The 17,398-nt window shown below is 38.1% G+C and overlaps 1 protein-coding gene across 2 annotated transcripts in view; it reads left to right on the forward strand.

The window, feature by feature from the left end:
* The window catches only part of Fchsd2 (FCH and double SH3 domains 2), a 182,029-nt gene that overhangs the window by 152,939 nt on the left and 11,692 nt on the right, over nucleotides 1-17,398 (forward strand). For both annotated transcript variants that reach the window (XM_051192377.1, XM_051192378.1), the window contains 2 exons: nucleotides 3,957-4,118; nucleotides 15,444-15,575. In XM_051192377.1, the coding sequence (XP_051048334.1) occupies nucleotides 3,957-4,118; nucleotides 15,444-15,575 (294 nt within the window). The remainder of the gene's footprint in view (nucleotides 1-3,956; nucleotides 4,119-15,443; nucleotides 15,576-17,398) is intronic.

Raw genomic sequence — 17,398 nt, forward strand, 5'->3', positions numbered from 1 at the left:
TGGTCTTCACACTGAGTTCCAGACCATTTAATGCTATAGAGTGAGACCGTGCCTCAAAATAATAAGAACAACAATAATGAGAGATAAATCAAGAAAGATACCCAACATTGACCTCTGACCTCCACATGTATACCCCATATAACAAATACACATATACAGGAACCCATACATACATTATAACACACAGATTCTGAACCAACATCTGTTATGACATCCAAATAAGGAATTCTTGTACGAGTTGATAGTGACTTTCAAATACCCCCTTTAAACTTTTAAGAAAGTGCTTCAGTGGTTGGGTGATGGAGAGGCAGTGTAAGTAAGCACAAGGAATGTAAGCATGTTTTGGTGATATGAGCATGGAGGTGATATGAGTCAGAACAGACTTGCCATTTGTTCCTGTACCCTCCTCTGTATTATTCCTGGCACAATCTGAACCTCAGGCTTCCATAGAGGGGAGAGTAATGCGTGCAGTGAGTAGTGTTTTCCTCTCTAAATTCAGGGTCACAAGGAAACCTCTACACTAAGGTGTTGGCCAAATACTGTTGGCAGGCAGTTGCTGAGTAGTAAACACTGGCTTGTGGTGAAAGAGTTGCCCTTGTTGCTTATTCACTGTGGATGAAAATTATTAGTAAAACAGGAATGACTATTTTGAGACAAGTCTCAAAATTTTTTCTGTGAAAGGATGTCTTTATATTTTACATTTCCAGACTCCCCATGGCGTCACTGTCTAACCCTTACCTCCGCCAAGCTGCTCAACTTCACCCTAGTGTAGCAACAATAGGTCACAGTCTTCTTTGGGTTGAAGGGCCTACTATCCCTTCAGCACACCAAACCTACTATTTGTTAGTTTAAAGCTAAAAATACGGAAGGAGAGTTCCACAACAGAACGTCTTACCTCTCCTGACACAAGCAGTTAAGTCTTCAATCTCAAAGATAATTTCTTACTAAAAATATAGAACCATGATAACAGATCCATTATCTTAGTTTTAAATATCTGTGAAATTGTCTTCAAATGAGTTCTCACTTAGTTTCTACTTACTGGATAATCAAAAATAGCCATGCTAAAATTAGTTGACAAATGTGTCATATTGAAGTTTTTGTATTACTGAACTCCAGAGAAACTGCTAATCAATCCTTTGTTTTTCCTTTTTCTAGCTCATATTGTTATTTGCATTGTTTTTCATTGTTTATTATACTTTTCCAAAAGAGAAAATACTGATTAAAATGTTATCATATCCTTCATGCTTTCTTTGTAATTCCTATCAACATAAATGGTCCCCTCCCTTGTTAATTAATCTGCTTAGTCTAGTCTCTTCTCTATATGGGTCCATTCCATTTTTATTGCTAATTAAAACAGCCATTGTGGTACTCCAAATAGGTAAAAAAAAAAAAAAAAAAAAACACCTTTTTCAGTGAGAAGAAATGAATGTAAACACAGAAACTAAGGATTGTATAGTGATTGATTAATTCTTAAGTGGCTGGTTAATCTGTGGCAAAGTCAAATTAATTCAGCTATTTAATAAGTGCTTCCTATATGCCAAATACTTATAAAAAGAATAATATAGCACAATAAGCCATTATTACATTGTTATGATTTCTATAATTCTCACAAGATTATTTACATTAGCCATGGTACTCTTGTCAGCCTCTAATTAAAATGTAGAATGAGGTGGGTATGGTGGCATACACATACCTTTAAGCCCAGCACTGGAGAGGAAGAGGCAAGTGGATCACTGTGAGTTCCAACCTGGTCCACAGAGAACAAGTTCCAGGACTGCCAGTACTACACAGAAAAAAAAAAAAAAAAAAAAAAAAAAAAAAATAGAATGAGACAATTGTGTAAATAAAACATTAATGATCACATTTTTTTTAAATTTTTTTTAATTTATTCATTTTTATGTGCATTGGTATTTTGCCTGCATGTATGTTTGTGTGAAGATATCAGATCTTGGAATTATAGACAGTGTGAGCTGCCATGTGGGTGCTGGGAATTGAACCCTAGGTCCTCTGGAAGAGCAGCCAGTGCTCTTAACCACTGAGCCAACTCTCCAGCCCCTAATGATCACATTTTTACCCTGGTTTTAAAGTATTGGAATTTTTTAAATACCTTTTGTCACCCACATACACATACATAAACACATTATCTGATATACATAATTGCAGATTAATAATTGAGTGTTATAGCATTAAGATATTAAATGTAATTTCCTATAAATATATACATTAAACATATATAATATACAAATAGTTGTAAAAGGAAATGAAAAAGGAATTAAAACATCTCACTGTAAAAATGAAAACCAACTTTGGACTGGAGAGATGGCTCAGCAGTTAAGAGTGCTTACTGCTCTTGCAGGGGACTGGATTTAGTTCCCACCACCTATGTGGGGGTTCACAATCACCTATAACTCTGGTTCTAGAGAATCTGTTGCCCTCCTGGCCTCTGGGGGTTCCTGCATGCTTGTGATGTGTATAAGCTCACAAAGATACACACAAATACTCTCTCACACACAGAATTATATAATAAATAAATCTTTTAAAAAGCTAAATTAAAAAGAAAACAGTACTCCAGGAAGGGAGGAATAAAAAGCTATCAGCATATACAAAACAAATAGTAATCCTTCTGTATTATTAATGACTTTAAATATAAGTATATTAAATTCTCTAACCAAAATACAATCAACAGAAGAGATTGTTTTTAAATGATACAAGGGGGCTGGAGAGATGACTCAGGTTAAGAGCACTGGCTGCTCTTCCAGAGATCCTGCGTTCAATTCCCAGCACCCACATGGTGGCTCACAACCATCTGTAATGAGATCTGGTGCCCTCTTCTGACCTGCAAAGATACATGTAGACCAAACACTGTATGCCTAATAAATAAATAAATCTTTTAAAAAAAGATACAAGAACTAGAATCAAGAGCACTTGCTAGATTGTGTTCATAGTACCCTTATGGTAGCTTGCAACTCTCTGTAACTCTAGATCCAGGGAATCCAGTGCCCTCTTCTAACCTCCGTGAGCACTAGGCACACATATGTTATACATACATATCTGTAGGCAAAACATTAATACACATAAAGTTAAAATAAATAAAATCTTTTGAAAATATGACTCAACTATATGCTGTCTATTGGAAACACACTTTAAATCTGAAGGCAGAAATAGGTTAAAAATATATGGAAGAAGATATCCCATGCATATAATAACTAAAGGATAATAGTCACACACAAATACTGTATGGTTGTACCTAGAACAGTTGAATTCATAGAGACAGAAAGTCAAATTGTAGTTACCAGTACTATGGAAGGGGATAGGGAAACTGATATTTGTTGCCTAGAATTTTAGAGTTTTTAAAAATATTTTTAAAGATTTATTTAGGTATATGAGTATTTTTTTTTTACATGTACATTTTCATACTAGAAGAGGACATCAATTCCTATTATAGAAGGTTGTAAGCTGCCATGTGATTGTTGGAAATTGAACTCAGGACCTCTAGAAAAACAGCCAGTGCTCTTAACCACTGAGCCATCTCTCCAGCCCCTAGTTTTAGTTGTAAATGATGAAAGTAATCTGATAGTACATGGTATAATCATTGTACAACAGTGTTAATATGTTTAATACCCACTGGACTGTACATTTTGTGGTGTTTTCCTAAGAATAAAACATAGTGCCTTGGGGTTCATTTAGAAGGCTACAGAAGATGCTGAACTTCAGTTCTAAGTCCCATTCTTCTTAACAGCAAAAGGAAGATTTTGTGGCATTCTCATCTCTTCCTAGTTTTCTGTTTTCTATTCTGTGGTCATGTGCAATGCAAAGTGCAACAGGTGTGACCGAGTGATAGAGCACATACATCAAATGCACAAGGACCTGAGTTGTTAATAAATTGGAGATAATTTAATCAGTATGAAGGGAAATTACCTTGATCTCCACCTTATTTGTTTTGTTGGTTTTTTTAGATAATTAAATTGAAAGCTGAAGCACGGCTAGATCTACTAAAGCAGATTGGGGTTTCTGTGGACACATGGCTGAAGAGTGCCATGAACCAGGTGATGGAGGAACTGGAAAATGAGCGGTGGGCCCGCCCTCCAGCCATAACCAGCAACGGCACTCTACACTCGGTATGCTTTTCTTGGATTTCTTTTCTTGGATTTCATAAATGGACTGTTATTTTCTCTGTAGCCAAACTTGGTGAAAATTTAAAATAAAAATAATTGGAGATTGTTGTTGTCACTACATTTAAACTTAATGTAGGAAAGAGAAGAAAACAAACAAGTGTGTTAGTGTTTTGTTTTTAATACAGTAAAGGATACTATGACAATAATTGGGCTATTGGTGTCTGGATCCCAAACCCATTATTTCATTTATTAAATAGCATTTTTAGCTATTTAGAAAACATAATGTTTCTGAAATTCTCAGAGATATAGTAAAATGAACATGAACATTTATATAGTGGCAAAATACCTTTTAAAATGTAGGATCAGAGGTAGGGAAATAACTTATCAGTAAAATGCTTAACATGAGTTCAAACTCCAAACCTAGTTAACATAGACAGATTTGGTGGCACATGCTTGTGATTCCTGTGCTGGGACTCACTAGCCAGCCAGTAGAGCTAGCCTAATTGGCAAATTCCTGGCCAACCTCAAAAAACATGGTGCATGGTGCCTAAGAAATAATATTGAAGACTGACCTCTGGCCTCCACATGCACATGAACACATATGTATACTCACACATAACATGTAAGGCTTGGACTGGAGAGATGACTCAAAGGTTGAGAGCATTGACTGCTCTTCTAGAGGTCCTGAGTTCAGTTCCCAGTGCCCATGTGGCAGCTCACACCTGTCTGTAACACCAAGATCTTCACGCAGGCAAAATACCAATGCATGTAAAATAAAAATAAGTAAATTAAAAAAAAAAAAAAAAGACAGACACATACAAGTTCAGTCTGAAAGTGAATTCAGTTACCAGGGTAGAATGAGAACCCAATGCAGGTAGGGTTTGACAGGTAATAACCAGCACACAGCTAGGTTTTTTCATAGAATTTACCAATGTCTGTTTCTCTTCCTTGTTTTCTTTTATTGTCTGATGTCCTCTCTGGAATATAATGGCCATCTAGTCTGGTTCTGCTCCACACAGCAAAGTGCCATGGTACACAGTAGATATTTAGTGTTTGTTGAAAGAAGAACTGAGTGGATGAATGGATGGATGCAACAGTGGTAAATAAAAAGCTAACTTTGTTCATGGTGCCTCTAATATTTGTGTCCTGCAAATGTTAGGTATCCTTGTTACATAAATTAGCCAGTTTTAAAAATCATTCCTGGAAGTTTTGTCACATTTTTCACATAGTACTCTGATTTTTTTTTTTTTTTTTTTTTTTTTTTTGGAATGGTAAAAGTAAGTTCTTTTTTTTTTTAATTATTATTATTTAAATAAAAAAAATCTTACTTTACATACTAATCCTAGTTCCCTCTCCCTTCCATGTCCCCCAGCAACCCCCATCCCAACCCTTATCCACTCCCCAGGGAGGGTGAGGCCTCCCATGGGGGATCATCAAAGTCTGTCATATCATTTGGGGCAGGGTCTAGGCCTCTCCCACCCTCCCCACCCCCACCCCAACCCCCCACCTCCCTCCATAGGGAATGGGCTCCCAAAGTTCATGCACTAGGGATAAATACTGGTTCCACTGCCAGAGGTCCCATAGACTGTCCTGATCTCACAACTGACACCCACATTCAGGGGGCCTGATTCAGTCCTATGCTGGTTCCCCAGCTGTCAGTCTGGGGTCCATGAGCTCCCACTTGCTCAGGTCAGCTATTTCTGTGGGTTTCCCCAGCATAATCTTGACCCCCTTTGCTCATGACTCCTCCCTCTCTACAACTGGATTCCAGGAGTTCGACTCAGTGTTTAGCTGTGGGTGCCTGCTTCAACTCTGATTTTGTTTTGTTTTGTTTTGTTTCTCTGTATGGCTTTGGAGTATGTCCAAGAACTTGCTCTGTAGACCAGGCTGGCCTTGAACTCACAGAGATTCACGTGCCCCTGCCTCCTGGGTGCTGGAATTAAAGGTGTGTGACTCCAATGCCAAGCCAGCACTCTGATTCTCTAATGGGAATATATTTATATATTTAAAAACACGGTATGGGAGTTGACAGTATAAGAAAAACAATCTATTGAAAGTTTATTTCATTACTAATGGCAATCTTGTTTGCTGGGTTGGAAATCACACACATCACACACTTGGCTTTTGGTTAGAAGAGCTTGTCCTGTTGGCATTGGAGCAGAGTCACTCTCTGTCATGGAACATCTTTGTCTTATATCTTTACATTTCTCATCTGCCTCAAGTTGTTCTGTTGGGTAGATTATGGTGACATCAGGTGTGAGGCACAGGCTTCTTTATGCTCTGTAGCAGCCCCACTTCCAATCAGTTACAATGACTGTGCTTGAACCAACACCTTTTGAGGGTGGATTACGTTGAGCAGGCATATACCTCAACTTTTGCTTCCTTCCTAGACGTATTAGAGGTAAATGGGATGTGGTCTTTCCTAATGTTTAGCATGTGGGAGAGCCAGCATAGCTTTATAGATTGTAGTGGTATATGACAGTATGTGTGGCAAACATCAGATCATTTGTGTCAAATTCGTCAGCACATGTTGCAGAGAGTCACTCCTCTCTGGATTTCTTAGGGAATATTAGGTTAACCAACCATTACAATCTCCTCTAACCCCAGAATTTTTGTCTCTCTGATAGACTATCAGGAAACCTCAGTACCAACTTAGGAAGAGTTTGCCCATAAAGAAATGTCATCTGAAGTAACCCTTGATGGACTTTAATAAGAGCTAAATAGAAGTTGTGCTCATGAGTCTGAAGAATAAAAATAAATGAGATGTACATAGGAGTTCATCAGGAAGCGTCAGCCTCTTGGGAACTAGTACTTTGCAATCCTATCCCATCTTTCTTACCCTCTAGCCAGTCTTACAGAGTCTGTGTATTCCCTCTTTCAGCTTGAAGGTTATATTTTATGGAAGATATATCAGTTATGTTAATAAAGGAAACCTTAAGTCATAAAATAGCTTAATGAGGCCCCAATATTTATTTAACCTTTTTCTTAAGTAACACTGAAATAATTCAGAAAATTTTGTACCCCTTCAAACTGACAGCTAGCTGGCTGAGGAACAAGAGGCTGAAATAACACATTCTGGCCCCTAAATATTTTCTTCCATTGTAGATGCCAACAAAAGCATTAGTCGTCTGGGGAACATGATGACTATTATAGACATTAACAGTATAGCTAAAAAGTATCTCATGGAAGGTAAATGTTATTAAACTACATAATCTATTTGTCTTAGAGAACCATACTTACATGATAATTCTTCCTCCTGCTTCATGTTGGTATATAGAACATAGATGGGATTGGCTGGAGAGATGGCTCAGAAGTTAAGAACACTGGCTATACTTCCAGAGGTCCTGAGTTCAATTCCCAGCAACCACATGGGATCTGGTGTCCTCTTCTACAAGCACAATTACCAGCCGAACACTGTATACATAATAAATAAATAAATCTTTTTAAAAAAAAAAAATGGAACATAGAATTGGGAGGAACAAAGAAAAGAATTCCAAAATATGGTGGCACATTTAAAAAGAGAGTTGTAGGGTATGATGTTACGTGTCTTTGATCCCAGTACTCAGTTGGCAGATGCAGATGGATCTCCTGACTTCCAGGCTAACCTTAGTTACAGGCTATCCAGGACTACATAATAGGCCAGTTTCAGAGAGAGAGGGAATAGGGAGACAGATATTTAGTTGTTGGGTAACTAGAGCCTGCATGTAGCTACCTGAAAATGGATTGCTGCCAGTGACACTAATTCATTTGTCCCTCCCTTCTCTTATTTTTCTGCCTTCTCGTACTTAAATCCATACCCGGCTTATAATCTAGCCTTGAGATTTATTTAAACATAATAAAGAATGCTAATTTTCCATAATCTTTTCAGTCTAATGTCCCTTGTCACTGGATAATCTTCATAGTCATCCTTTTATAGGATCATTCTATGTAACATTTGCATATATACAATTGTTCATTCATATGCCTGGTTTTTATGTTCATGGATTCAACCAACACAAATCTGAAAGTTTTGGGTTTTTTAAATTGCATCTATACTGAAAATAGAGACTTTTCTCTGATCAGAATACCTTAAGCATATATACAATATAGCAACTGTTTCTATAGCATTTAATCTGTTAGATATGCATAGGTTATATTAAATACTGTACTATTTTATGTAAGGGACCTGAGCATCTATAGAATTTGGTTCCAGAAGGGATCCTGAATTCTGTCCTTGATACTGAGAAACAACTAAATTTCTTTTTTCAATTTTAGGGTTGTTGTCTGTAATATAGATCCCCTGAGTAGGATCAAAAGAATTTGTATTCTTTTGTTTGAAATTGGGTTTCTTTTTATTCTTTCTAGTCTCCTTTTTCTTAGATTTTTCTGATCATAGCTGAAACTATCTGCATGACTTCCCTCAATAGTTATACCAGGCGATCTGACAATCTGCTTTGCTGTACAGCCTCCCTAAGGATCTAACATTTGCAGAATTACAGAGAAATAAATTCTGACTTCAGTCATCTTGAAAACTGTGCTGTATAATGTGGTTGAAAGGCAAGGAGACTAATGTCCTTAACCTTTACTCTCCAATCTGCTCACAGTCTGATAGCATTTATTTTTGAAATATGAAAGCCTATTTATGGGCTTGAGATAATCCCAATTAGAAGAAAGAATGGACTTCTATATTGAAACAAATAGAAACTGTTAAAAGAATATTCCTTGCCCAAAAAAAAAAAAAAAATACTTCAGTTGCTTTTATATTTATAGTACTTTCAAATGGACAGTAGTCTTTTTTATTGAACTAAGTTCCACGCCCTAAAAAGCCCACATTTCTGGTGAAATGGGTGTTTCAAATTCTAGGAAGATCAGATTAGTTCACTGCATTAAGTGTGGCTTCAACCAGCCCTTTTCATGAGACCTTTTGCTGAGTGCCAACCAAATCTGAGTTAATGTCTACAGTTGAGAGAACGTGTCTAACTCGCCAGTAGCCAAGACCAAAATGAGGGTAGAACTGAAAATTCACTCCACTAAAAGAAGTATAGCCAACTATACTATTACAATTCTTTGACTTTCAGCATAGCAGGTCAGCTATTTCTTTGGGATTCTCCAACACAGTCTCATCACTTCCCCTCTCTGCAACTGGATTCTAGGAGTTTGGCTCAGTGCTTAGCTGTGGGTGTCTGCTTCTGCTTCCATTAGCTCCTGGATGAAGGTTCTAGGATGGCATTTAAGATAATCATCAATCTCATTATAGAGGAACTACATTTAAGGCAGCTACTCCACTATTATTTACATTCCTAGTTGGGATCATCCTTGTAGGTCTCTGGACATATACCTACTGCCATATTTATGGTATCTCTTTTCTTGTTCTTTTCTATTCCCTGACTCAATCTTCCTACTCCCTCGTGTTCTCCATCCCCCTCCTCTTTTCCCCTTCTCTGTTTCCTACCTCTCTGTCCCTCCGCTCCCCCTCCCCCATGCTCCCAATTTGCTCAGGAGCTCTTTTAACCTAAGTGTATGCCAGTGAAAAAATTACAATTACAACAATAAACATTTATTACTCTCCTAAACTTTCCTCATTCTCTTTTGTAATCTCATTCATTTTCTGTTCCTACCACTGATCTATTTTCTGGCACTTCAGGTTAATTTGTATTTTCTGGAATTTATATACAGAATCTTATCTACTCTTCTGTGTGGAACTTTGAAAACTCAGTGTAATGATTTTGAAAATCATATGCTATTACTATGTGTTAATAGTGCAGTCTTGTGTTGTAGAGCTGTAGATGTTTACTCTCCTACCCATTGTAAAGATTTGGTTGTTCTAGGTTGTTACTTTATTATTATTACTTACTATAATTTTATAAATCTTTAATTTAGGTAGGATAAGTACTACCAACATATGATTTTGACTAGGCTATGTAGTGGGTATATATTTAGTGTTTTAAGAAAGTAATCCTGGTGACACGGGTCTATAATTCAGCTACTTGCAGGCTAAGGCAGGAAAGTCACAAATTCAAGATCTGGACTACTGAGTGAGTTCAAGGCTAGCCTGGGCAACTTATTGAAACCCTGTCTCAAAATTAAAAGTTTAAAAAGTGCTTGGGAAAGGTGACTTTCTGAAACAGGATCTCCATTTATAGCCTTGACTGACCTAGAACTCACTGTGTAAACCAGGCTGGCCTTGAATGTTCTTCCTTCCTCTGCTGGGTTTGCAGATATTGACACTGCCCAGCTGGAGGCTATTCTCCTTTTAATAGACTTTAATAATTTGGTTTGGGCTTTATTGTTAATGTAAAAAATTTGTTCTATCCAAATTACTGAAGTTGCTGGTAGAAAGTTGTTTATAATATTCTTGATTATTCTTTGGTTATCTGGAGCATCTGTAGTTATAGCAATCACCACTCTTATTTCTGTGTGGTTTTGTCTCCTGTGTTCTCATGATCATTCTGTTCTAACAGAAGTTCATCAAATAGATGGCTCTCCACAATAAGCAAACTTTGGGTTCCATTTATTGTTGGGCTTTTTCTCCTATTTCATTATTTATGCTTTGATTTTAATTATTTCCTTTCTCCTGTTTAATTTGGATTCAATTTGTTCTTTTATGAATTTTTCAGGTAGAAGCTGGGGATATGTTGAAGCATTTGGTGAAGATTCCTGCTACATACTACTTTAGCTTCTTTGTATTGTTCTGCTAATGTGTTATCTATCATTCAGTTCAAGATACTTTCTGTTTTTTCAGTGTCTTCACTCAGTGATAACTTAAAAATATGTTGAGTTTCTAAATTTTAGGGAGGCTTTCCAGATACATTTCTGCCTTTCATTTCTCATGTAGTTACACTGTAGATCAGTAACATACTTCAGTTCTTTGAAATTACTGAGACTTCTTTTGTGGCCCAATACGTGATACATGAATGTGCACTTTGCTACTCTTGGGTACTGTGTTCTACAAATGCAGCTACATCTAGTTGGTGGCATTGCCTTTGTCTTCCATATTCTTACTGATGCTCTGTGTGCCCCACCTGATGTGCTATGTCTTAGGGGAAACAGGAGTCATTCCCAAACCTGTGAGCTCTAGAGATAATTTTCTTTAATCCTTCCAGGTGGTTCTATTCTAGCTTCAGCTACTTTATTCATACACATAAACTAAGCAGTACTCAGCTGAAGACTTGAGGCCTCTGCAAATTCCCTCTGCAAACATCTCTTTCTGCTCGCCTTGTTCCTTCTGTCTGAACTCTAGCCACCTTGGCCTTCATGAGCTCCCCGTTCTACTCCTGAGTTCAGAGGGCATACCATCCTCAGCCTGGAAACTTTTTCTGACAGTAAGTTGAGCAAATTGTTTCCATTTCCCAGACACCACTATCTTGTTGCTTGGTTGCCTACGTCTTAAAAACTTTCATATATTTTGACCATATTTTTTGTTATTACATTTATTTACTGGGAGTGGGGCATGCCATGTTTATCAAGTAGAGGTCACAGGTCAACTTGCAGGAGTTGTTGGATCACTCATTCCATGATGAGGGTCCCAGGTATTGAATTGAGTTTAGACTTGATAGCAAGCACCTTTACCCATGGAGCCATCTTACAGGCCCATGACCAATTTTTTAAATTGTTTCTGGCATGAGATTCAAATCTGGTCCCTAGTATTCCATCTTGCATTGGAACAGACATTTATGTATTATCTACTTAGGCACTTTTCTGTCCAAATAGAGTTCAGAGGTTCTGTTAGTCAATTTTCTGCTATTAGCTGCTTCCCTCAGTATTGGATATCAGTAAATTCTTCATCTGATTCTCTGTGCCTCTTAAAACCAGCAAAAAATAATGACTTGCTAAGTGCCTTTCATTTGCCAAGTGAGTGTTAAGGGTTTAAAATGCATTGCCTCCTCTAATCCTTATGATATCCCTGTGAAAAATATAGTTGGCTTGTTAGAGACCGAAGTCACTGAAGTTTAGAAACCCAATGACTTGCCCAGAGTCACAGAGCAAGTGTGTGATACAGTCATTATTCATATCCAGCCTGTGAGCTCACTGCTTCCTATCTGTGAGAGCACCACAAAGCCAAATGTGCCAAGTGCCAGAAGTCAGCCACTACAAAAACTCCCACGGGTTCTTTTCACTGCCCTTGCAGGAAGAGTAAGCATTTTACAACAATTAAGGAAGGGAAAATGTAAGTATGGGTAAGAAGAATTATTTTGATTGATGAAAGAAAGTAAGGTTGATAGTGTAGTCCTTAAGATAAGAGACAAAGGAAGGTTGCAGTTTTAGAAATGCTGGGTAAGGAAAACACAAGAACAATGAAGAGGATGGATGAGGGAAAAGGAAGAAATCAGTCTTTAGAAAGCTGCTAGGCAAAGCATCTGACCATTCTCCTGTGGTCACTAAAGCCTTCTAGTCATTTCTGTGAGAATCAGATATGAACAGAAAACAGGCAAGAGGAATGTTTGTAGCATCCCATGCTGGCAAGGTAAAGTGCTCTGGACTGATCCTCAGTACAGTACATGTTAACATTCTGTATATATATAGTTTTGGAAACTTGTTCTCACTCCATTTTTATAAATATCTGAGTATTTTGTGTAATGCAATAAAATGTCTAACTTTTCCTACAGCATGAAAGCAAGTTCTTCTTAAAATATAAAATATGTTTAAGGGGCTAGAGAGATAGCCCGGTGGTTAAGAATATTTGTTCTGGGGCTGGAGAGATGGCTGAGAGGTTAAGAGCACTGCTTCCTCTTCCAGAGGTCCTAAGTTCAATTCCCAGCAACCACATGATGGCTCATAGCCATCTATAGTGAGATCTGGTGCCCTCTTCTGGTATGCAGACATACATGCAGGCAGAACACTTACATAATAAGTAAATAAATATTTAAAAAAAAAAAAAAAAAAAAAAGAATATTTGTTCCCAGTGCAACAGGTATGGCAACCATCTGTAACTCAAGTTTCCGGGGATCTGATGCCTCTGTCTTCTGTCTAGTAAACGCAAACACATACACACCACTTAAAAAAAATAAATCTTTAAAAATGGGGGTGGTGGGGAGGGACTCTAATGGCCCTGGTAGCCATTACCTGTAATCTGAGTATTCAAGAAGAAGAAGAAAAGAATTCCAAGTTTGAGACCAGCCTGAGTACATAAATTTCAGGCCAGCTGGGATACATAGTGAGATTCTGTCTCAAAGAAACAACCAAATGAAAACTGTAAAACTATGAACCTTGTAAACAATAACTCCTATGAATTACCTAAGTCCCAACAAATGTTGTGTAACTTTATCTCTCTGACTTTGTCTACTCTAGATACTACTTAGAAATAGAGTGGTGTTTATTCTTTTGTGGGTGTCTTATTTCACTTACTGTAATTTCTTTAAGTATGTCCATAGAGTATCATGTGTCAGCCAGCATTTCTTTTTCTTTAAGACTGAGTAATATTTCAGTGGAACTTTGGCTGTTGTAATATTGCTCCTGTGAACATCAGTTTGCAAACATCTGTTCAAATCTGTGCTTTCAGTTCTTTTAGGTGTATGCCCAGGGACATTTCTGAATTTTATGTGATTCTATGTTTATTAAGGAAACATTATATTCCACAGCAGCTGTGCCACTTACAGTCCCACTACCAGTGTACAAGTTTTCAGCCTGGCTACATCCTCAGGAACACATGCTCTTTTTTCTTTTTTCTCTTGGTTTTTTTGAGGGTTTCTCTGTGTGGCTTTGGAGTCTGTCCTGGAACTCACTCTGTAGACCAGATTGGCCTCGAACTCACAGAGATCAGACTACCTGTGCCTCCCAAGTGCTGGGATTAAAGGCATGCACCACCACTGCCTGGCTCTTTTCTCTTTTCTTGATGATAAAGACCCAAATGAATGAGAAGTAGCATCTCATTGGTGGTGGTTTTAGTTGGTTGTTTTTTTTTTTTTTTTTATTGTTTTATGTTTGTTTGGGGGGGTTGTTTTGTTTGTTTATTTGATTGGTTGTTACAGGCGTTCATGTAGCCCAAACTGGCCTACACTCACTATATAGCAAAGGATAATCTCCTACCTTTGCCTCCCAGGTGCTACCAACTGTCACCTTATAGCCTAGACTGGCATCACATTCAAAACAGTCTTAATTCAGCCTCCTGAATGCCGATATTACAGACATGATCTATCATGCTTGGCTTTGTTGTGGGAGTGAATGAATGTTTTGTTTGTTTTGAGACAGGGTCTCTTGTAGCTCATGCTGGCCTCAAACTTGCTATGTAACCTTGAATTTCTAATCCTTTTGCTTCTGTCTTCTGAATGTATCACCATACACCTGGATTAGGGAGTGCAGAGGATGGAACCCAGGTCTAAATGCATACTAGACACATACTCTTACAAACTGAGCTGCATCTCCAGCCCCTTCATTGTGATTCTGATAGAGTCTTTCAATAACAGAGTACTTTATCATATTTAATTCTGCTATTGGTCATGGCTTAAACCCTGTGTTGGGCACTATATTTTCTAAAAACAATGTGAAATTGCATTTCTACCTGCCATAGTTATAAGACTTTCTCCTGTTCATTGGTAACATGTAGGACTCTTTGTTTCCTCGTGTTAGCATTTAAAATGTTAAGAGGACTTTGTTAGCTAGCATTTAACAGCAAAAAGTGAAGGCGTACTGATAAATTACTTTTTAAAATACTTGAAAAAGTTTGTTTGTGACAGTGTCTCATTTAATTCAGAACCCACTACCTAGCCAAAGCCAGCCTTTAATTCTAACCTCCACGTCTCAAATGCTTGAACTATACCTGTATACCAGTGAGATGTTTTACTTTATTTATTGTTGTTTGTACATGCATGTGTATATATGTGCGTACATAAATGTACCCTGGTGTGCATGTGGAGGTCAGAGGACAACCCTTGGGAGTTGGTTCTTCCCTTCCACTATGGGATCTGCTGATGGAACTCAGGTCGTCAGGGTTTGCATGGCAAGTACTTTTGTAAAACCAGAAGCTTCCCAGCCTGACTCTCTCTCTCTCTCTCTCTCTCTCTCTGTGTGTGTGTGTGTGTGTGTGTGTGTGTGTGTGTGTGTGTGTGTAACTGCAACATGGCAAGTACTTTTGTAAAACCAGAAGCTTCCCAGCCTGACTCTGTGTGTGTGTGTGTGTGTGTGTGTGTGTGTGTGTGTGTGTGTGTAACTGCAAGTGGCCTAAACTGTAGAGGTTTTAAACATTCTCTGAACTTATAGTATGTAAAATTCAGTTGAAGACAGTCATTTCTATGTGTGGTTGCATTGATGAGTTAATATTTTGAAACAATCAGATTTCAAGTGGTTCTTTTTCTGTTTTCTACCATTTTCATGAAATAAATGAAGTAGCCAATGGCTTCTAATTTTCTCTAGCTTAATGCAGATGCTGAAAGAGAAGAAGAAGAGTTTGAAGACAACATGGATGTTTTTGATGACAGCAGCTCCAGCCCTTCTGGCACTTTAAGGAATTACCCACTTACCTGCAAAGTTGTTTATTCCTATAAGGTTTGTATCTCTGCCATATATTGGTGATAATAAATTATAATAACTCTGAGAATTCATGAGACTCTGTTCACACTGTGCTAGCTGGCATAAAGCCTCCATCTGTTGATAGCAACAGGTCATGGTAGTGAAATGTTTGCCATTGACTTTTCTTCATAAAACACTGTCTCTAGCTGGATGGTGATGGCACGTGCCTTTAATTACAGTACTCAGAGTCATAGGCAGGCAGATCTCTGAGTTCAAAGCCAGCCTGATCTATAGAATGAGTTCCAGGACAGCCAGAGCTATGGATAGAAACCCTATCTCAAAAAACTACTGTCTCTGCTGCTCTGAACTACCCAATCGTACACTGGGTCTCGGCAAGACCTAGTGTTTTGTTTGTCTTAGGGGTTTATTGGTTTATTTGTTTTCCTGTATCATAGGAACAGTATCTACTTTGAAGACTAAGTAACACTTCTATAGCAAAGCACTGAGCATGTACCTGGCATCTCATAAATTCTCAGTGGATAGAGTTCATGCCCCAGCTTGACATAGATCTTCCATTAGGATGCCCCCCCCCCAAGATTGAAACCAAAAGAAAAATGTCTTATAAAGTGATTGTAGGAATGGGGGTTCCAGCTTAATAGCCAGTGGCTGCAGTTCAGACTCCAGGAGCGTTCAACTCCTTCCCCCTGAGCATCTTTGTACTGCTCACTCCTTCTGCCTAGAACTCTGTTTCCTCAAGTCTCAGCTGCCTACTTCTCTCCCTTGGAATCCTGCTCAAAAAGCACATTCCTTGCAGGAGAGATGGCTCAGCAGTTAGAAGTTGCCCCTACTGAGGACACAAGTTCAGTTCCCAGCATCTACGTAGAGCAGTTCACAACCACCTGTAAGTCCAACTCAAGGCTTCTGGCCTCCAAGGGCAGCTACACTTATACACATAATTAAAATAAAATAAATCTTTTTAACAATCTTTTTTCCTTTAAGAATGAAAAAAAAAGTACCTACTTGGGTCATCCTTCACAGCCTACTCTGATCCATCGCCCTCTTTCATTTACTCTGAACAGTCACGTACTTTTTAATAGTGGGAATGCATTCTGAAGTGTCACAGAAACATAGAGGAGCTTCCAGAGCCTGGCTGGAGAGCCTACTACTCATTGAGTTGTATGCTTTATATGTTTTACTACTGCTCATCAGGCCATAATGAACAAAACACATGAGAAGGACAGAGCTGCTGTCAGCCAGCATGCTGCTTTACAGTAAATTTTTGTGTGTGTGACAGATTCTCATGGAGCCCAGGTTAACCTCAAACTCACTTGTAGCTGAGGACCAACTTAAACTCCCAGTCCTACTGCCTCTACCTCCCAGGTGTTGGGATTGCAGGTGTGTACTTACAGGCTCAGCTCTATGGTATAGTTTGTTGTTGTTGTTGTTGTTTTTAAGTAGAAGGAGTATATTCTAATATATCACTCAGCAGAATGTGGTAGCTCATGTCTAGAATACCAGCACTCAGGAGGTTGAAGCAGGATGACTGAAAGATCAAAGCTAACTTGAGCTACACAAAGAGTTCCAGGCCAATCTGAGTTCAAAAATGAACAAAAAATAAAGGTAAAGAATGAAATAGGGGAAATAAGAAAGAAATAGCACAATAGATTCATTGGCATATTCTATTATCAAGTGCTGTATACTCTACATAACTATATCTGCCATACTTCTGTATATCTGTCAACACAGGTTTGTTCAGGCAATCACTGCCACATGCATAAGTAATGTGTTCCACTATGGTATCATGATGGCTACAACATCATTAGGTGATAAAGTTTTAATCTCCATTATAATTTTATTTT

This window comes from Phodopus roborovskii, unplaced genomic scaffold, assembly GCF_943737965.1.
Source record: "Phodopus roborovskii unplaced genomic scaffold, PHOROB, whole genome shotgun sequence".
Classification (NCBI taxonomy): domain Eukaryota; kingdom Metazoa; phylum Chordata; class Mammalia; order Rodentia; family Cricetidae; genus Phodopus; species Phodopus roborovskii.